This window comes from Marmota monax, unplaced genomic scaffold (assembly GCF_021218885.2).
Source record: "Marmota monax isolate L192 unplaced genomic scaffold, Marmota_monax_Labrador192_F-V1.1 WCK01_AAM20220418_F8-fsc00061, whole genome shotgun sequence".
Lineage (NCBI taxonomy): Eukaryota > Metazoa > Chordata > Mammalia > Rodentia > Sciuridae > Marmota > Marmota monax.
Window position 1 is genome coordinate 15376012 of NW_026695230.1, and position 21748 is coordinate 15397759.

At 49.2% G+C, this 21748-nt stretch overlaps 1 protein-coding gene across 4 annotated transcripts in view; it reads right to left on the bottom strand.

Moving 5' to 3' along the window:
- Positions 1-1054: 1054 nt before the first annotated feature.
- The window catches only part of Ampd3 (adenosine monophosphate deaminase 3), a 44807-nt gene continuing 24113 nt past the window's right edge, over positions 1055-21748 (bottom strand). For all 4 annotated transcript variants that reach the window (XM_046438007.2, XM_058576869.1, XM_046438006.2 and 1 more), the window contains exons 5-15: positions 21399-21618; positions 19428-19557; positions 13891-14085; positions 12914-13045; positions 12201-12364; positions 11463-11589; positions 8118-8281; positions 6875-6995; positions 5500-5673; positions 3649-3759; positions 1055-2696 (exon numbers count right to left, since the gene is read on the bottom strand). In XM_046438007.2, the coding sequence (XP_046293963.1) occupies positions 2520-2696; positions 3649-3759; positions 5500-5673; positions 6875-6995; positions 8118-8281; positions 11463-11589; positions 12201-12364; positions 12914-13045; positions 13891-14085; positions 19428-19557; positions 21399-21618 (1715 nt within the window). In that variant the 3' untranslated portion in view covers positions 1055-2519. The remainder of the gene's footprint in view (positions 2697-3648; positions 3760-5499; positions 5674-6874; positions 6996-8117; positions 8282-11462; positions 11590-12200; positions 12365-12913; positions 13046-13890; positions 14086-19427; positions 19558-21398; positions 21619-21748) is intronic.

Genomic DNA, 21748 nt, shown 5'->3' on the forward strand with positions numbered 1-21748 from the left:
TCTGGTGCATATTATCATACTGTGGAGAAATTTACATTTTGGTGTCAGGAGACATAAAAGCCTCCTCAGAATGTATTCATAGTCTTACTGTCATCATCTTACTAAAAAAATATTTATTCTTTAGAGGTTGAGGGTACAGAAATTTCCACGGAGCTGTATTTATCTATGATTTGTGTGCCTTTTATTGGAGTTAATTACACTTGTTCTTTATAACAGTCATGGTTCAGGGATAGAACATTCAGGTGCACCACTAATATAGTTTTACCAGCACAGTACTCAGAAACAAGTAAAGAGATAGCTGGAGGGATGTGCTTTCAGCTCTGTTTAATCCAAGGGAAAGTAAAAGCCAGGAATGGGCCTTGATAAATACCATCCCAGGAGCTGAGATTTGTGTGCATGAGGCAAAGAGTAATGATGTTGACTGTTTCAGTCATACAACTCGAAGTTACACGGAAAACACACTAATTAACACTGCCTCAAAACCATTCCTTTAGAAACCAGTGTACAGTTGCCTTTGATTCCAACTGTGAACACAATGGAAAGAAAGAATTTACCTCCAAAAAGGCCAATCAAGTACAACAGTGTAGTCAGAGCGTAAAGTGCTCCAGAAGATAGGTGCCTGGAAAGATTGCAGGACAGTAGAACCAACACACATTGGCTGAGCAGACTAATGTAATATCCAGGGAGAGGAACTTTGCTGATAAACCCCTAATAAGGCAGAAGTTAGAGGAAAAAGATAGCAAAGATTTACCTTCTAAGGTCTAATGAACTTCAGTTTGAATAATTTGAATTTTTCTAGTGAATGTCATCCATGTCTCAGTCTTAGTAAAAAATAAACTAACAGTTATTGATATCTCTTCATTATGCCCAATCTCAAAAAAAAAAAAAAATTGATGTAAATATTAATTTGAGATAGTTTTAAATTATTGAATCAGTCCTAACATACTTTTATTTAATAATTAAAAAAATACTTGATACAGATAAAATTACAATGAAAAACTGTACAGTACTTGCTATGTTAGGGTGAATGTATACAAATGGAGGCTTTTAAAAATAATTTCCAAGATAATGACGGGTTTTTATTCAGTTTCATAATTAGCTATATAATATAGCACATATGTTTGCCTAATAAAATGATTACATTTATAGTTTCATATGCTATGTTGACCACTGGAGGGGCAGGCATTATAAAGTCACAGGACAAGACAATCTAACGTCAATACGCATGTTCCCACACAAAAACAGGATTCTTCTAGTTTTGAGTACTTTGTTGAGTGCTCAGAGCACAGGTCCTTAAAAAGTTGCAAAAAGAGAAATTCATCCATTTATTCCATGTGCATTTATTGAGCACCTACAATGTACTAGGCACTAGTAACACAGATGAGGAATTCATTAACAAAGTTTAACTTCAGATTGGTCATAGAAATGCTTTCTACCTGGGACCACTCATCTTCTGAAGAAGTCTTCATATCAGGTAAGGGGGAAATTTTGTCTTTGAAAAAAAGGTACCAGGTTACAGTGGTTTAAAAAGAAAAAGTCATTTGTGCAGTCTAATGGAATAGCAGGGGGAGGACTGGATTGGAAATAAGGAAACCTAGTTCTAGTCGTCTTATTAGCTGTGTGACCCTGAGCAAACAAATTTCACTTCTCTGGCCTAACTCTTCATGGATAAAATAATAATTGGGCTACAATCGTAGGATATTAAAACCAGAAGAAACAGAGATCATTTGGTTCTGTATTTTTTAAAGTTTTTAGTTTTCAAATGAAAATATGTGGTAGCCCCAGTGGAAGACTGATGAAAGCAGAGTCACTTTGACAGCCCCCAGAGCCTCACTTGCCCCATTTCCTCCCCACCCCTGGAATTGTTCTTGGGGGGGATTCACAGAACACATTTGAAAACACTTTCCAGACAAGGAAACCAAAACAGAATAGGAGTGCCCATGTTAATAAGCAAACTTGATTTTATAAGTTAGAAAGGAGAGCTAAATAAAACAGGTTAAGAAATTCATAAAAAAAAAAATTGTCAAGAAGGGAATCTCTTCTATTCCTCTCAAAGTAGCCCCTTTATGAAAGGGAGCTTTGAAGTGATTTTGTGTAAGGCATCCAGCCAGCCAAAGGCCGAAATGAACAGCTACCAATTAGCCTGCAAGGCCTGCAGAGAGAAGTGGCAGAAAACCACACAGGCCTCATGTCACTTGGCATTTGACTATGGATAATCCTGGCCCTAACTCTTTAGCCTCAGCAGGTACAAGAGAAATATGTGGAAAATTCGGAGCAAGTACAGACTAGTGCCAGCTCCCAGGTGCCCGAGGAAAAGCTGCCATTTCTTACTCAGAAATACTAACAGAAGTGGGCATGTCTGATCATAAAATGAACAGGGCAACCAAAATCACAAGTTTAAAATTTCTTCAGACACATCCTCTTCACAGAGGAAAACCCTAATTTGGTATCTTGACCACTGTTAGCCATAGCTGACTTAAAATTAAACTAAAAGGTTAAGGTGCGTGTCGAGTGCGGACCTATTTGGTCAGGGCTGTGAACTCTTCTGATTTCATGGCATCAGACAGGAAGCTGAGCTCGTTGCATAAGGTCTCATATCGGAACGCCATCCGGATCTGAGCAACATTTGTCTTTCGAATATCATTTCCCTCAGGTCCTTCTTTGTAATAATTTTGTCCCAAAAACTTTTGCTTTTCCTGTGGACCAAGAAAAATACAAATAGATTCACTTTCTGTACCCACACGGTAGCTTTGACATTAGCCATAACATACAGACTAGTCCCCGTGAAGCAGATTCCCCATAAATACATCTCCCCGCAGGACTCATAAAATTCCTTCTGGCCTCTGTGTCCCTGAGGATGTCACCTGACAGCCTCGGTCATTCATTCCTATGATTTCCTGGAAGGGAAGAACTGTAGGAACTGCTGGGGATGGAGAAGGTGAGGTGAAGATGTTAAGTCCCTCCTGTGAGCTGACAAGAGCAGACAGGTGTTTCTGGCGAACTACACACAGAATCTTGAGCCTCTGTTCCCTGTATCGTCATCCACAAGTACAGCGCCTGAGGTAGCCTCTTCTTGTACCAGTGACATTTCCCAGGGGAGGTGTCCCAGGAACTGAGATACCTTCCGGAGGAGGGTTCTCAACTCTGGCTCCACAGCAGAATCACAGGGATCTATACAAATATTGCTGACACCTGGGTCCCATCCCTAGAATTTTTATTCAATTTAGATACTATCATCTAGTTTGAAAGTACTTAGTGGCTACTATGTGCCAGGCCTGTGCCTAGGGTCTGGGGATATGCATGCAATAAGGCTCTGCCATCATAGAGCTTCCATTCCAAGAGAAAAACATAGGTACATGTTACAGTGTCGGTTGTGACAAATGTTATAAAGAAAAAACAGATTTAAGGAACAGAGGAGGATGGCAAGTGTGTGGCTATTTTAGAGTGTCACTGAGTACAGGTCTGAAAAGGGTGAGGGAGCAGCCATGAAAGTCCAGGAGGCTCCAGAGGATCCTCCCAGAGCCCAAGAGTCCGTGCACCAGAGGCCCCGCTTGTTCTGTTCGCCACAGACCCCCGTGCACACAGTAGACATTCTTTGCCCATTTGTTGAAGGATGGAAGGGACAAGGGCAGCCCCATCACACCGTACCTGATGTGAGAGGCCACTCTGCAGCACACTGTTCCTGGCGATCTCACACAGGTCACACGTGCTCAGCTTCCACACTTGGGCTGCAATGGCATATTCCTCCATCAGTGCTTCCTAGACCCCTCCCCAGAGGACATGGATTAGATGTAGAATGTCCATTTCTACCCTTCACACATCTCCAAAACTGAAAACCACCTACATTGCAGAGTTCATTTTCCTTTACTACTTTTTTGGCACCTGAGTCTTCAAACAGCATCACACCTTAAATCCCAAACTCCTAGGATCTTTTCTATGTGAAATTTTAAGTTACCAAACAGAAATAAAAGAATACCTCTACATTTGGTTTTTGACCAGTACTGGGCTCTACCATGTTCAAAACTGAGTGCCAGTCATCAGTGATGCCAGGCTCTGTGCTCTGGGACAATCCCTGTTAAAAGGAGAATTCCTAATACCAATTAAATGTAATAAGAGTCTGTTCAAGCAAAACAAAACAAAAATGACTCATGAATAGGGCAGCTCCCAGAGCCAGGACAGAGAACTCCAGCCAACAATGGGATCTGACAGCATTTATAGAAAAACAGAAAGCACACAGAACAACTTCACTGGTTACAGCTTCATCAATCAACCAGTAAATTGTTACAGCTTCACTAGTTAGTTGGCTCCAGGGTCTCCTGTAACCAACCTAAGCTCAGTTACTGAATTGTCTATAATGGCTTAGTCTGTTGGGCTTAGTACAGGTGCCCATTCCAAATCCATGGCCTCCTACAAAATTTTTACCTCTCTAGTCAGGCACATTTTTAATAGCTGCTCTTTAGAATTACTTAATGCACTTTTTTCTTAAGATTTTAAAAGTATGAGTAAAGTACTGAGAGAAGAGATGGAACATTAAATAAGAATAAAAAATGGTCCTAGTACAAGCCAGGAGATGATGTTACCCCCAGAGGATGAGCTTTGTGCTGTGGTCCTGTCATCTTTTGGGATGTGACTGTCTGCCATGAATCCCCAGTCCTCCCATTACCTCTTCCCCCATCCACCCCACTGCCTCTGTCTTCTACAGCAGTGGTTCCCAAAGTGCTCCAATGCCCTCTGGGACACAAAGACCTTCTGAAAGGTCCAGCCTTTGCCAACTATGTATCTTTGTGAGGCAATATTATTTTCACAAATTTTGATAAAAACAAATTGAATGCAGAAGCAGATATGGGAACCCAGCTGTCTTCTATTAAGTAAGACATTAAAGGATTTGCAAAATTGCAAAACAAAGCCACTCAGTATTTTTGTTTTGGGAAATAGTTATTTTTCATAAAAATTGCTATTTATATAACAAGTTCATAGTGTTGTTTTTAAATGAATTAATAGTTTTAAATGTCTTTAGTTTCTAAGATTTTTCACTTTTCCCAGAAATACAAAGAGTAGTAATAATAATAGTATTAATAAAAAGGCACCTAATATTTTGAATAAATGCTATATGCAGACATATTAGACTCTATTATAATTTTTAGATTATTTTCTTAATGAATTTCTGCAGGAACACAGAGAATTTTATGCCCATTTTGTAAATGAAGAAGAAGAAGAATTCAGAGAAGTTTAATAACTTGACCAAGGCCACAGAGCTAGTAAATATCAGAGGAAAATGGAGAAAACCAAAGAAATGTACTTGTGTCTTCAAGGTTCAAGAACCCCAAAGAGGGTTCCTGAAAGAGACTTTTCCTTACCTGGGGCTCACCCTTTTTCTTTACTGGGTCACCAACCCCACCCCAAAGCCAAACTGAACCATGAGTACGGGTACCCACATGGGAAGACAGGCCAGGACCAAAGGCTGCTTGGACACAGCCGCCCTTGTCCCAGAGCCCTCACCTTTGTGTAGTGGAACTGCATGGGGTCATCAGTGGAGAGAGAGATGTGCAGTCCCTTGTGCAGGAATTCCCGCAGAGGATTCTTGGAATATTCTAGGAAAAGGCTGTTGTTGCTAAGAGGGGACATAGCAATGGGGATCTGAGCAAGGTAGTAGAGATACTGCAATACCGGACTCTGCAAAAAAAAACCACCAAATTCCTGTAACACGTGCTGGAGGTTGGACAGTGTCCTTACAGGTCCCCAAGTTCCCCAAAGCCAGTATACAGCCTACCTTCCCTTTTCCCCCTTTCCTCCATTCCTACATCACATGCCAGCCCCCAGGCCACAGCCTTGCTATCTACCCTCAGTTTGGTGTACACACTCTTGGCTTTAGAGTCAAGGCACAGTGAGGAGCAGAAGGGGCGGTTGCCGCAACCTACATCTTCATCTCCCCTCCCCGAGGGGACCCAAGTCAGTCAGGAGATGCTCCATTTGTATGGTTTTGTGCTTTGATTTCAAACATTCAAGTAGAGATTATAAACACTGCAGCCCCTCGGTGTGTTCTGAAGGGATGGATGGGGCACACTTGGCCAAGCTGCAGGGGTCTTCTCAAGTAGCGTGCACCCCACACAGAAATGTGACACAGGCTGGAACTGCCAGACCAGGGTAAGGACTCCAAAAAATATTCCTATGTAAGTGACCCAACACATGGGAAGACTAAGTACTCAGAGTTCATGGTAGCATTATTTACATAAGGGAGAAGTTGGATGGCTGATGTGTGCCCACCACTGGGACTAGTTGAATCAGTTGTAGACCAAGTGGCAGATAATTCATCTAAAGCCTTTGGAGTGAGGAGCCAGGTATTATATTGCAGCACAGAAAACTGCTTACTATACAGTGTTAAGGGACAATGTAGGAGCCAAATTTCTGTGTTTACTATTACAAATGCATTAAAAATATGCTGTGGGTGAGCCGGGCACATTAGTGCCCAGCTGTGATCCCAGCAACTCAGGAGGCTGAGGTAGAAGGATCACAAGTTCAAGACCAGCTTCAATAACTTACCAAGACCATGTCTCAAAAAGAAAAAAGAAAAAGGGCTGGGGATGTGACTCACTGGCAGATTGCTTGTTGTGGATGAAAGATGGGAGTTGGAAATACTAAAAAGCTAATAAAGCTGTTTCCATAAATTAGTAGCAGTAAGGCTTTTTTATTAATTTCTCCAGTTTTCAGAAAATCTCAATCATGACGTGCTTGGTTTTATATTACTTTCAAAATTAAAAATGAAACCAAGATGACTACAGACAGCCCGGCCCAGATAAAAGCCCTGGCCCTCTAGCACCACTGGCCAGGGGCGGACAGCTACTGCGGGGCAGGGTCCCGTGAGTGGCTTGCTTACCTTCTTGAGGAGCAGCCCATGGGAAATGTTGTCAGCAGTTAGAAAGGCAGACACCAGGTGGGTGATGGAGCCAGCCTCCCCACAGTGAGGCCGGAACAGAAATGTGCTCAGGCCTCGTTCCCTGTAGGAAAAGGGAGGCCCTAGGTCAGGAAGCACCCTGGTTCACTCGGCTTGGGGTCCACACCCTCAGCCCAGGACCTGCTTCAGGGGAGACTATGCCCATGGCACAGCACAGCTGACCCAGTACAGCCTAGAAATAACCCCTCCAAAAATTCAGAAGCCCAGGTCTAGAGCCCCTCAGAGCTAACAGTTATGATCTCCAGGGGCAGAGATAGGGCCTAGGATAACCCTGGCTGCCTGCTACCGACTCTTGTGCTTTCCTTGGTCTCCAGGACTTGTTTCCCATTCATGAGCCTCCAGGGCATGAAACACACCATGACAAACCAAGTCCAACCTCTTTATTACAAAAATGGGCAAACCGAGGTGCAGAGAGTAAGGCTGTATTCAGTGAAGCCACTGAGCAAGTCCATAGCAAAGCTAGAACTAGAATCCCCACCTCTAAAAGCTCATCCAAGGACTGCCTCCACCCAATACCAGGTGTCTTCCTTCAACCACAGCCCTGTTCACAACCTCCACACCTACTAGCTCGCACTGGCCTAGGCTGAGCCATGGGGCCCACAGGCCCAGCAGGGGCATGGAATGGCTCCCTGCCCTGCTGCCCTGGGCATCTGACTCCCACCGTGTGTGCCTCATATGTGGCTGGAGGCAGCCTGTGCAGGTAAGACCACACATGAGGCACTGGTGAACTGAGTGTACTTTCCTCCATTAGTTGTTTGATGCCTACACTGTGCCCATCACATTGCAGCTGCAGTAATTAGCTGAAAACACAAATGTGTGCAGACACTGTTGGTGTTGAGTGAATGTTCATATGTGCTCACATGTCCTGTTTCTGTTGTCTCAGGGACATACAGGTACACATGGAGGTATGTGTTGGTGAGTGTGTACCTATGAACTGTGTGGTGTGTAGCTTCACTGTATATATGCATGTGTGCTGGCATGCGTGTTGTGGACATGCCGGCATGCATGTGTGATCGTGTGATGCATGCTTTGTGTGGTGTCCTGGGGGTTGTCTGTGTGAGCAAATGGATGTGTTGGTTGGAGTGTACATAGCCGTGTGGAGTGCATGCACTTGGTATATGCTAGCGCGTGAACACAGGCCTGTGCAAGGGGTGGCCTCACCCACCTGCGGAGGTTGTTGAGCACCATGATGTTGGCATACATGTAGTACAGGTAGTAGCTGTAGGGAGGGTTCTGCTCGCTGGTCCAGATGTCTGGGCTGGGGCTCTTGTCTGAGAACATGTGGTCGCTATGCTTGGACTCATCATCCACACTGTCAAACCCTGTCACCTGGACAAAAGAGGGGGTCTTGAGCATCAAGCCAAGGTGGGACAGGTCAGGACTCAGGTTTGGCTCAGCTTCCTGTGGCTCAGAGCTGAGCTTTGGAGGGCCTAGGAGTTCAGGCCTCTCAGGTTCACGTCTCACCCAGGAACCCCGAGCCTGACTGAGGCCACTTTCCTCCCAGGGATGGGGACTGGGTGCAGTGCCACAGTCTGTTCTTCCAGAGATTCCCATGGTCCCCGTAGGCCAGGCTGGAGAGTGCCCAGTCCCTGTGTGGCAGTGTTGATAGTCGGGACAACTCAGGTTGGGCCAGGTGAGAATGTGGTCCCTAGACCCACTGCCCATCCCTCTTCTGTGCCACTGCCAGCAGCATAGTGACAAGCTATGACAGGGAAGGGGAGCTACTCTATGTCATGCATCTACTACACCCCAGGCCCTGCTTCAAGCTCCTCACACACACCAGCTAATTCAACACTGAAGAACGCTGTAAGGGAGGGGTTGGCTACGAGCCCCACCGTAAAGTTGGGCAAACCAGGGCCAAAGTGGTAAAGGAAGTTGCCTGAGCAAGATGACGCACAAGGGCCCTAGGTCTGGGCCCTTTGGGGCCTTAGGTAGAAGATACACTGGGGCACGTCCAGGTGTGGCCTGAAATGCCAGCCAGGTGCCTCACAAACAGACCAGAGGCCCACTGTCCAGGCTGAGCTATTGTTCCCACAGGCAGCTCTGCTAGCTGAGGGGAACTGCCCTTTGAACCAGGCCACAAGGACCTCAGGAAGCTCCTTCTTCCAATGAGTTAGACCTCAGCTGGAACTCATCTGTGGATTCCCAGAGCCTCTGGCTAATCCCCAGAGGCTGGGCCCTGACCAAGAACATACCTGCAGAGGACACAGCCCTCAGCCAGCACTTGGGGGAGGTCTGCCAACAGCCTCCCTCCTTTCACTTGGCCTTAGCAGGATTTTGGGGAGGGGCCTGAGCACCAGACAGAAGAAAGAATGATTTCCCAACTCAGGCCACAACTGGCTCACACTGGGGGCTCCTAGCCCAGGCCCCAGGCTCTAGGCCCTGGCCCCAGCCAGGTCTGCCAGCCTGTCTGGTGTCTCTGTGGTCAGGAGGGATCCTGCAGAGCAGGGAACACAAGGGTCTTGGCCAGAAACTTCCTGTCACAGAGCCCTCTGTTCAAGGGAACAACACATTCCCACCATGGCTCTCAGCAGCTCCTGATTGGGTCTGGGGAGCTAGAGAGGACCTCCAGCTCTGCCGTGACAACTGAACATTCCAGCATGGGGATAGTGCCATCCCCTCTCCCAATCTCTATCCGCCCAGTACAGGGCCTCACCACTGCATCTCACAGGCCTCAATCTCAAAATACGTCCAAACCCAACTCCCCTCTCAAGCCTGCTCTTCCCTCACGGTTGACAGCAGCCTTCAAATGCACCATCCACCCTCCTACAAAGCAGGCACCCAGGAGGCATCCGTCTCCTCCTTCTTCCAGCCTCCACTTAGGTCCTGTGAGTCTACACCAGCCCCTTCTCATGAAGCCTGCTCTGCCCAGAGCCCCTGCCCTGTCTCGAGCAGGCCTCAAGCTCACTTCCTGTACACAGGCGGCAACACAGAACAGGGGAGTCAGGTCCTCCTGGGAATGAATTCCAGTTCTGCCACTTTCTAGCTTTGTGATCTGTTTAATTTCCTGGAGTGTACACTGGAGCCAGTAGCTTCATAGAGCAATTGAGATTACAGGAGAGAATCAATGGAGGGCCCTGCACATAGTGTCCAGCACAAAGTACATGGCACACACACAGTAACTCTGCTTATTACCAACAGCGCAACTGAGATGCAGACAGGATAGCTGTGAGGCTGAAGTGAGGCCACATAATGGAGTACCACTAGGCTTGGCAGCAAGCGCAAAAAATGTGAGCTGTCACCGTTGGCTCAAGTGCCCACTATGTCTCTGGGACTGGAACAGGCCTCTCACTCTCCTCCTAGCCCCCCACCACCTTCTGTTTCAGGCCTTCCTCCTCCACACAGCCAGATGATGCTTGTCTAAAACATATACTCAGTGAGGTCCCTCAGCTTGTCCAAACACTTTCCAGGCAACCCCTACATGTCCAGACTCAACCACGCCCTCCCCAGACCTTGATCCCCTGGGCTCCTCCCTACCAGACCTCATCCCATCACCTCCACCTTCACCTCCATCAGTACCTCCACCTCCCCAAAGCCTCCTCCAGTCCTGAACTTGCTGCTCTGTCTGACATCCTCTTTACTCCTGGCATCCAGAGGAAGGGGGTGAAAACTGATCCCCTCCCTCCTGGAGTCTCTACCATACCCCTTCTTCCCTTTTCCTATAACTACTCGAATACAGAAGTGAAATATATTTCCTGGTGTGGGAGGCCATCCTCACACGTGATTTGAGTTACCTCTCTGGCTGGATGAGAGGTGCTTATACACAGCTGTGTCTGAGCCTTCCCCACCCTTTCCCAGGTCCGAGGGCTTGTCCGTGCAGAGGCGTGCCTGGCTACTGACCTGAAGACCCAATCATCGTCCTTGACCTTGGGATGCTGCCCCCCTTAACCTTCATTGGATGGGATTTTCCGTTCCCCAATAAAAGCTCACTCCCTGGCGTACTCTCCCTCTCTCGCTAGTCTCTTCTATAAACCTCATCACCGCATTAGGTGGCTGGAGGCGGGAGCTAGGAGAAGCTGTCTCGGAGCTGATAGTAAAGGTAATGAGAGTCTGTCTCTTTAATTTAAAACTCCCTAATAATTTCTTATGAACTGAACCTTCTTTCATGAAGCCCGCGCTGGTTGCATGGCAGATCCTAGAGCTCATTATACTAAACCAAAAATGGTGTGAGGACCTTTGTTTCAGGTAAAAAGAGAGGAGCAGAAATGTCTGCATTTTTAAGGAGACCCTGGGGCAACTTGGTGCTGGCTGGGACAGGATCCATGTCTTCAGCGTGCGTGGCCAGGAACCAACTCTCAGTCCTTACCTACTCGCTGCCCTTCCCCACTGGACCCACAGACTGCCCCAGGACCTCCCACCTGGGCATGCTCCCTTATTTTAGAAAATCTGCTTCTAGGGGCAGGCAGCCCTAGGCCTGGTGTACAGGGTGGCGGGAGCTGAGAAGGGAGGCCATGGCAAGGAGTGAGCCCTCCTCCACCATGGTGAGCTCACCTAGGTACCCACCACTTACATATTTGAGGAAGAGGTGAAGCTCCCGATGATCTTGGGGGTTGATTGTGGCCTTAAAAAGGGGCAGGAAGATATTCTCCAGCATCTTTCCAAAGTTTGGCAGCAGCTTCTTTGACCTAAATATATCACTGTAGGGAAGCAAAGACTGGCCTGTTGGGTGGACCCACAGTCCCCTTGGCCTGCTACAGAGTGGCCACAGTCACTTCAGCACTGCTTCCCTCTAAGCACCCAAGGTAGAGTCAGCTGTGGCCCTTCTGCAACACTGGGCAGTGCTGTGCAACTCCACACCTGCCTCACCTGTCTCAAGCCAGAGGCCATTCACGAGTGGGGCAAAGGGATTCAGGTGGCCAAGGGTCCCAGAGAGGAGTCCTCCAGTTTCCCAGTGATCCAGACTCAGTTCCACTCAGCTCAGTTTCCCTAGACCCCACAGCCCAGCCCACCCAGAGAGGGGAGCAGTGATCCAAGGGGAAGTCAGCAATGTGGGCCACTACCACGACATCCCAGGCCTCTAGGCCCACCCAAACCTTCAACAAGAAGGCAAGCCAGTAGACCCCACAAGGCCTTGGCACATAAATATTCTTCAAAGAACCAAATTTTAAGTGTCATAAGGGCGTCTTTGCCAACCACTCTTCCCTGGGGAGGAGAGGTCTAAGATGGCACTGGACTTAACAGTCTCCAGCCCACCAGACAGGATGTCATGCCCAGGGGCATGGGGCAGACAGTGGGGCCCCTCACTCACTAGATCCGGGGCACCTGGATGATCCAGCGCATGTTGGGTGAGTAGACCTTGTGCTGGATGAACCAGCGGGCCAGGTTGGGCCACTCCTCAGGACTGCGGCCATAGATGGAGAGCCGTGGCTCCGAGTACTGATACTTGCTCTCCTCCAGCTCCCGGGCCACCTCCTGGCACCAAGAAGAACCAGATCAGCCCCAAAGCCTCCAAGCTACATGGGAGATCTCTACCTCCAGCTCTGCATGACAGCTGGGTCCTGGGCCAGCTGCTCCCAGCCAGGAAGGCTGATCTGCATCCCTGCTGCCTACTGCCATGTGAGCTCTTCAACCATAGTGGAGGCTCCTCCCCTGGGGGAGAAAGGCCTTGGGTCTGCACCGTCACATTGCAGAACTAGGCTGGGCAGCAACAACAACTCCACGCAGAGTCACCCCGCACCCAGCCAAGTTTAGACTATAAATAGAGACAGGCATGGTGCCAGGATGCTGTGAGCTCTGCCAAGGTGGATGCCCTCCCCTCCTCCTCCCTGCAGTTGGCACACAGCACCAGCCTGCCCATTCTCAGAAGAAGGAGACCAGGGCCAGAGCATAGGTTCCTGAGCTGGGTAGTGGATAGAGGAGATTCAGGGAAGGGAAGGAACAGAAGGCCATGCAGGGTCCCCTCTGAAAGCAGACACCATCAGGTATCTGAGGTGGCCTTGGAGAGGCCAAGGGACTGCTCACCTTGACCATCCTGGCAAAGTACTCTCCTCCCAGGTAGTTTTCAGTTTTTAAATACAGGTCACGAAGCTCACTGGCCCCCACAGGGTTGTATTTGGAGTTGAACTTGTCAAAACGATGGAATGTCTGCCGGCCCTGAGGGGAGGAGGCCACCAGCCCTCACTACATTGTTCTGCAGCCATCAAGCATGTTTCCCTCTCCAGGCCTTTAGGTGTGGCCTTAGGTGTGGCCACACTGAATGATGTCTTTTAAGTCATCTGCATGAAATCTTGGAAATTTCCAAGGGCCAGACCATGTATCCTCACAGCCAGCCACAGGCTATTTTCTGAGTCACGGTGTGAAGGAGCATGAGGGCTTCAAGCTCCAAGGAACTATGGCAAGGAACATGCCAGCTAGTGAGCAGACGAGGCTAGACCACCGAACAGCAGATAATGACGTGTTTTCTATGCCTTTTTAAGGCTGAATAATATTCTATTGTGTGGATATTCCACATTTTGGTTACCCATTCATCTATTGAACACTTGGGTGATGTCTACCTTTTGGCTATTGTGAGGTATGCCCCTGTGAACATTGGCACACGGTGCCAATTCCAGTCTCTAATTTCAGTTCTTTTGGGTATCCACCTAGGAGTAGGATTGCTGATTATATGCTTAGTGTTTTAGTAACAAGGCACATGGCAGTTACCATGTTATAGGCAAGGAAATAAAACCTTCAGTGAGTTGCTTAAGGGCATATAACTCCTAAGTGGCAGAAAGGGGATTTGAACTTGGACCCATCTGACCAGAAGTCACACACCCTTCCTTTGTCCCATGGCTGCTCCCAGCCCCATTATTTCATGAGGTCAAACTAACACCACAGCCTCCAAGACAAGCAGAGAAAGAGCCAGTGGCTCTCCAAGCACAATCACAGCGTTTTCCAGGGGCTGAGTCCCCAATCAGAACTTCTTTCTGTTCATAACTCTGGGGCAGAAGCTCACTCACAGCATGGACATCCAGCGAATCCACAGTGAGGTCGTAGGGGTCCATGTGCAGGCTGTCGAACACCTGCCGCAGGGTGATCTTCCGGCCCAGCTTCTCAGCCACAGTCCTGTCAGGCTCCGTCTGGTACGTGTGCTTGATGAAGCGGAGCAAGTGCTTCTGGTTCATGCAGGCCGCTGCGTGGATGTGCGTGTCCACCTAGAACAAGCACCCACCAGTGAGCCAAGCTACATTCTCTGCAACAAAAGAGCCCTGCCCTCAATGTGGAGCACAGAGCCTCGGCACCATAAGGGCACAGAGGCAGTGCCTACCTAGGCCTGAGGCCCCTCCCCATTTCTCCTCTGAACTTCAAAACTGGTCTCCTCCCCTTTAGCCTTGCTGCCTAATCCACCTCCTTACAGCACCAAGAGATGGGAGGCCACTCCCCTGTTAAGAAATCATGGTGGACCAGCATCCTCGAAGTAAAGCCCGGCTCCTTAGCCTGGGAGTCAAGGCTACTTGCCACTGCCACATTCTATGCTCCAGCCATGGCAAACCATTCTGTAGGCACCAACCTACTCCACTCTGTGGCACTTTGCCCACACGCATCCTCAGCCAGGAGTGCCTTCCCTCCTCCCCACCAACCTCTTCCTTATCCTTCTACATCCTCCACTTGGACACCAATCCTGATCCCCTAAAAAACAACTAACCCACCCTCTCCTTGCCTGACTGGGACCCTGGCATAGACATTCCCTTGCTGTGTCCATCCTCCTGACCCATTCAAATATGTTTCTGTCTACTCCTCCGCTAGCCTGGGAGCTCCTCAAGCACAGGGACCATGTCTGATCCACCCATTCTCTACTATCTACCCCAGAGACTGGTAAGATGTATCGGGTGAATCAATGAATGGATGAATGAACAAATGCACTCCCCATCTCTGGCACAGTTGTAGTAGGGTTCTATATCCTCATAAGAGCCTGAGGGCCCATGAAATGCCTTACAGAATCCCCCTCCCTCTCAGAACCCCCTAACATTCTGAAAGCAAGGTCCAAGTAGGAGTGAATGAAGACAGCAGTCACTACCACACACTTCCTCAACCAGTTCCAGCTCACCCCACACCCAAGGCATCCACACCCCAAGAAGCAGTGGCTCTTCTGACCCTGAGACCTTAGAACTCAGAGCAAATGTTAACTTGAAGAAAGGCACATCACTCTTCTCCCCTTGCTTCATGGCAAGGCACTGTCCTTGAAAAAGCCCTGGAAGGAGCCCACCAGGGCCTCCGAACACCTCACAGGATTTCTTACATCTATGTCTCTCTGGCCTCTCCTTTTCAACCTCCTCAGTCAGCTCATCCTTGCTACCAGACCTCCAATACTGGCATTTCTTCAGGCTTGGTCCTGGGCCCTCCTGTCCCCTCACTATATACTCTTTTCAAAGGTGATCTGTGCCATCTGTGCCTTCAATTTTCTTCTTTATATCAAAAACTTACAAATGTGTATCATCAGCCCGAAGCTCCAGAATTGTAGAGATAGCTGCCTATTTGGCATTTCCACTTGGGAAATTCAAAGGTCCTTCAAATTTTAAAGTGGACAGACTCTCCATCTCTGGCCCTAGACCAAACCTGATCATTTCCCAGGTTTCTGCACCCCAGGAAATGATATACCCTGCACCCAGCTGTTCACAATGGAAAACTGCAAGTCATCCTCCGCCTCCCCTCCCTCCCGCAGCACCAGCCAGATCCATCAATTCCACCTTCCAATTAAATCTCAGATCCACACAATGGGACCCGTCTTGCCACTTTTTCTCTTGCTCTGGTTCAATTCATTCTTCACTCAGAAGCTAGAATGGATTTTTTGATGCAATTTGATTCTGATTAATATTCTCACTAATCTAATACTGCTAATACTACTTAGTCCCTGCCGTCTCCCCACCTTCCACATCCCCACTCTCCATTTTCCTCTGTGCTCCACTCCCAGGACAGCCACTTGGCTAAAATGAGAGATGCCCTGAAGTCACAGTGGGCATCTTGCATCTCCTTCTATGAGCCCACGGGGACTAAGGGAAGTCCCCAGGGAAGGAGACAGCAGCCTCACAGGCCAGGATGCCACCCGCCACCAGTCTGCAGCATGGAGTTACTGCTATGGCTAACTGGGCACTGTGCGAGGGCCAGGGTGAGAAGGTGCTGACCTCGGGCCAGGGAAGGCTGTTCACAGCTGGTTGGGCATCTCCACATTGTGCCAAATGAGACATTTGATCTTTTGGACTTCTATGTGTGTTATCCCAGCCAGCCCGTGTCATTGGCCACATCACTCTGTCAGCAGGGTCCTTCCTGCCATTAATCCTGCCACTCTTACCAGAAAGATAGACCGCTGGACATCAGAGAAATGACACAACTCAATGTACTAAAAACCAAAACATCACCCAAAGCACAGAGTCAAGGCTCAGGCACTTCTTGTGCATTCCTTTGGGATGCACAAGAGAAGGTCAGCTGGGATTAGCTCAGCAGGACACAGCCTGGCTCCACCGCCTCAGCATGACTCAGCACATTCTGGGCTTCTGTGTGTGTCCTCCAGTTTACCAGTGACACACCACAGGGGGTTCAGCCTGTCCTTACCCCATGAGTCACAAGACAAAGAAGGAAAACAACTGGACAGTCCAGGAAGCACCCAATCCAAACTACAGGACCTCAAAGGTGATTATTTTAGGAACAAGTCAAAGAAGTTGTCATTGAAGGTCAGTATTTTCAATTCACCCGAAGATCCAAGCACATTCTCTGCTCCTCCTGAGATCCAGGTCTACAGAAACTGTAGAGTTCCCAATACCTGAGACTGGAGCTAACACTAGCCTTCCCATACCAATGGCGGACATCAGCAATAGGTCACAGCACTCTTTTCACTGAGGTTCTGGAATAGCTTCAGGGAGTCACTCCCAACTGGTCAAGTTTGGCACAGAAGCTGAAACCTATTTGCTATCCCTGTGACACTTAAGTCCAAATGGATAATGCCTAGTCCTACTCTACTCCCAAGCAGCAAACCTGCTCAGCCCTTCTATCTCAGCCCTGAACAGAAAACAAGTGTCTCCGTTACACAGTGCTGCCAGCGGCCTCACAGTGTCATAACCCACCACCCACCACCCACCTCCCACACATATCCACAGCCAGGCCTCAGCCCCGGCGTGCCCTGCCTCTGGGAAATAACAGCCACCTCCAAAATAGGGAGCTCCCCTCCCAGCTCACTCTGGGTTTTATAAGGCCAGCTCTCCTCTCCACAGTACAGATTTTGAGGGTGAGATAAAGCTGCTGGCACCCAGGAGGCTCCCCTTACCCAGGACAGAGAGCACAGCCTGATGCAGTGGCCCCAGGCCCAACTGACTATGCACCAGAGAAAAGGCCACAATGTCACCCCCACACACACACACACACACACACACGAGGACATCTCATGTCCAGAGAGCACAGTAACCCCCAAAGTGATAGGAAGCCCAAGGATCAGCTCTGATATGGAACCACAGCTCTACACAAGGGCTCGGGCCCACACTGTGGCAGGGAACAGATGGTGAGTCCATGGGGCCCACCTCAGGAGCAAACCGCTTCAGAGCCCATCCAGTCAACAAAGACAATTCAGGTCAGGCAGCAGCAGGAGGCAGGCCCAGCACAGTTCACATCTGCAGAGGGCAGGGCTGCCCTGGGCTGGGCAGGACTGCGGGGAGCTCACAGTGACTGAGGCACCTGCCTAACACCTAAGGCTCACAGAGAAGGAACAAATGGTGCTTGAGGTGAAAATGCCCAGCTGCCCACATAGGTGTGTCTAATGCATGACCTTTAACCTCTACCCAGAAATTCCCAACACTCTTCCACAGCCTTTCAGAGCCCATGAGCTGAAGCTAAACTCTCACTTCTAAAGGCTCTTAGTCCCGTCCAAGTGGGGAGTCCAGATGGCATTAACAGGGGGTCTTAGGCCTCCCCAAGATACAGGGGGAAAGAGGGGCCTTTCATCTGGATTGCCGAGCGTACTCAGTCAGGAGGTCAGGGAGGCTGAACAGGGCTTTCCCAGAGGAGCCACAAGCTGATCCTAGAGAGAGGAGATCCTCAAGAGGTCCCAGCAGGACAGAGGTGGCTCTGGAGATGACGACCTCACCATGACCTGCCCAGGTTTGGCCATCCTCCTCCAAGCACAATCTAAACCCCCTGCCCCCACTGATTTACCTCCAAGATCACAAGCACACCTGGCCCACCTCCCAACCCACAGACCCCATTATCATCCAGAACCCCCCACACCTCTGCAGCTTCATTCCTCACAACCCACTGCTCTCCTCTCTCTGACCCAAGCTCCAGCCACACCAAACTAGCAGCTATGTCAAGACACCACTCTATGGGCTGGGGATGTGGCTCAAGCAGTAGCGCGCTCGCCTGGCATGCGCGGCCCAGGTTCGATCCTCAGCACCACATACAAACAAAGGTGTTGTGTCCGCCGAAAACCGAAAAATAAATGTTAAAAATTCTCTCTTTAAAAAAATTAATAAATAAGTTCATTTAAAAAAAAATAAAAAAGACACCACTCTAACCCTCTCTCCCCTTGCGCGCACGCCTCTCCCCCTCCTGGCATTTGCACATGCTGTTCCCTCCACAGGAAATGCCAGGGACATTGCTGCTTCCCTCCCTGCATAACACTCTGCCTGGCTAGCTTCTTACCCTGTAGGTCAGCTTAGTTCTGGCCTCTTCCTGAAAGCCACCCCATTACACTTAACCCTTAGGTAGCAGACGGAGGAGCTTCTCATCAGCAGGAAGTAACTTGCTCACCATCAAACGCCTCATACTTAGCACCGATCCTGCCTCGCTATAGGTTACTTAAATGGAAGAAAACGGAAGAGCTGCAGCACATAATCACTTAGTATGCACACCTGCCACCACTCTGCAGGCTGAAAGTGCCAGGAGCCACTCGGCCACTCAAGGGGTACAAGAGGGACAGAGACAGGAGCACATAAAATGTTCTTCTTTAAATATACCTTGGGCTGGGGTTGTGGCTCAGTGGTAGAGCACTTGCCTAGCAAGTGTGAGGCACAGGGTTCGATTCACAGCACCACATATAAATAAGTGAATCAAATAAAGGTCCATCGACAACTAAAAATATATGTAGAAATAATTTTTAAAAAATAAAAAATAAATACACCTTATCCTGAAGGACACAAAACCATAAACTACCAAAATCCATAGAGGTCATATAGCTTTTTCCCTCCATGATGAATCTAATTCTTTCCCTACCCTGAGAGTGGCCTGTGCTCAACAGTTATGACCACTTAAAGGCTGTGTCCTGCTTCCCAAGGCACATTCCAACAGAGGCACACCATGGAGTGGCCCCCCAGTACCGTCTGAGGCACATCCTGACTCTAAGAACACAGTTCACCCACCTCTCTTCTGCATGGACCCATCGCACTCCTCTGGCCAAGAAGGGCCTTCACCAGCCTCCACTCTCACAGGGCACTAGGCCCAAACTGGCTCAGGGCAGCCCTGGTGTGGGGAAGGGAGCCAGCCAGGTGGGTTGGACACTGGCCACTAAACGCACCTTTCTCACGTTATAGAAGTCTCGATGGGGGTTACTCTTCAACTCTTTGAACTCGGACATTTCATTTAACATCTCGTGAAGGCTGAACTTGGATTCCAGAAAGTTCAGTCGCCGGTGACAATAGGTTTTCCTGCAGGTTGGGGAAGGGGAGAGACCACAGTTGAGGGGCAGTGACATCAAACTCTGTTTGGAGACTTCCAGCACAGGTGGGCCAAGCCCAGTGTGGGAGGTCCAGTTCTGGGAGGATGGAGCCAGGAGAGCTCAGAAGATCCCAGATTTCTGTTGACCTGACTGACCTGGCTAACATGTCGGTGTGCCCCAGTGAGAGTGGAGAGCAAAGATATGGGGCAGCAGAGATAACTTTGAGACCCTATATTTTTTACTTCTATGTGTTTAGGCAATTAACCACAAGCCTTCTTTCCAATGAATGAATCGATGTTGAGATGGTAATTCCAAGGCTGAAGTGAAGGTTAAATTGGTTGATGCCTATGAAAGGGCCTGACTCCGAACAGAGTGGTTACTCAATAAGTCTCCCTCTTTTGTCCCCTCTTTTCTTTCTTCCCATCTGTCCTCAGCCACCTTTTATTCCTTGAGAAATCAACTGTCCAGAACATGGATAATATAGTCACACTATAAGGCATGGCCTGCCCACCTTGGGACACAGAGGTAACTCCCACCCTGACCAAATGCTCCCAAATCCCAAGACCTGAGGACCCCCAGATTCTGAGGCTTCAGGACAAGAGGTGAATGTTTCTCATCAGAGCCAGATTAGGAGCACAGGGGTATTTATCACTGGGATGGAAATCTCTGTGACACTCATGCCCCAAGTTCCCACCAACTCAAAGAAGGTACCCATGGGTAAAGAGGTTTTCTCTGCTAGCAAAGGTGGGAGCTTACTGCTGTGGTCAGCTACCAGCCCACACCCAGCCAGGGTTGGCCAGCCACATGCCTTGAGTCCAAGACCACACAGAACCTTTGACCATAACTCATGCCACCCTGCTTCTGCACACAGCAGCTGCTCCATATCCCGTCACTGAGGCTAAGAACAGCTGCCTACCTGCAAGAGTACCACCCTGTCTGCCAAGACAAGCCCAGGATGAGCCCAGGGGTGTCATACAGTGAGAAAGGAGGTCAAGCCCAGCCTTTTTCCAAGAAGGACTCTCCTTGAGAACCACTCAGGCAGGACAGCCACTTCTCACACACTTGGCCCAGAAGGGCCTCTGAAAGAAAACTACCCCGTCCCCACCCAGGGTCTTAATTGGGTCAGTGAGGACCAAGCTACCCATCCACCCCAGACCCACTCTCCTCCCTTAGGACCCAGCATCACACCATTCCCAACAAAACCCAAAAGGCAAGAGCAAAAGAGCAGGGGCATGACAGCACACTCCCCTCCCAACCCCGACTCTGGCACATTCACTCCAAGGCTCTAAGGGTGCAGGTTGCTGAACTTCCACACTGATAGCTCAAGTGCCCACCAACAAGTGAGGGACCAATTGCAGGAAGACAGCCACCTGCCAGCTTAGCTTGAGTCAAGCCCATGGCCTCAGGGGGATCAGAGCCACAAAGTGCCCTAGGCTCTCTGCATGCCCTCTCCAGAAACACAGAAACCCAAGACCTGGAGCGACAGTCATCGCTCCTCCTCCCTGTGCAGCCATGTCCCAGGCTGCCAGTTCTCTGCAAGGCTGCTTTCTTGCCAGACAAGAGGCGTGGCAGTCATTTTAAGGTGCCCAGGTTGCCAACAGAAAACAGAAGTTCCACACCTATAACGCAGAAGGGATAAGTAGTAACAACTCTAAGAGTGTGGCAGCCCAGGAAGGGAGATTACTGCAGAAACCCACAAAGCAAAGGGAATGACAACCACTCTTTCAGGATGGTTTACCTGCAGGAAAGCCTCAAACAGAGGGGCAGCCTAGCTGGCTTTTCCCAGCTCCTTCCTATAATGAGAGGGAGAGTTGGGGAAAGCTGGCTTACGTGGGGCCGTCAGTGATGAGAGCCAGGATGTGGCTCATGTCCACCGTGTAGGTCTCCAGGTCAGGGTAGGGCAGGCTGTGGGGCTCCTGGCGCTCCAGCATCTTTTTGTTATCATACACGAAGAGGATGCCCCCCTGCATGCAGACCAGGTAGCCCAGATTGGGGGGTGCATCATCCAAGCAGTAAGGGTCTTCCCCGGGCTGTGGGGGTGGGTGGAATTCTGCAAAACAGGATCAAGTGATGGCCATGAGCTCTTGAACTCAAAAGTCACATTCGGGGTGAAGCCTGCGGAGGCCACTCTATCGAAAACCAACCACCCTCACCTGCACAAACACCACAGCTCCTCTTCC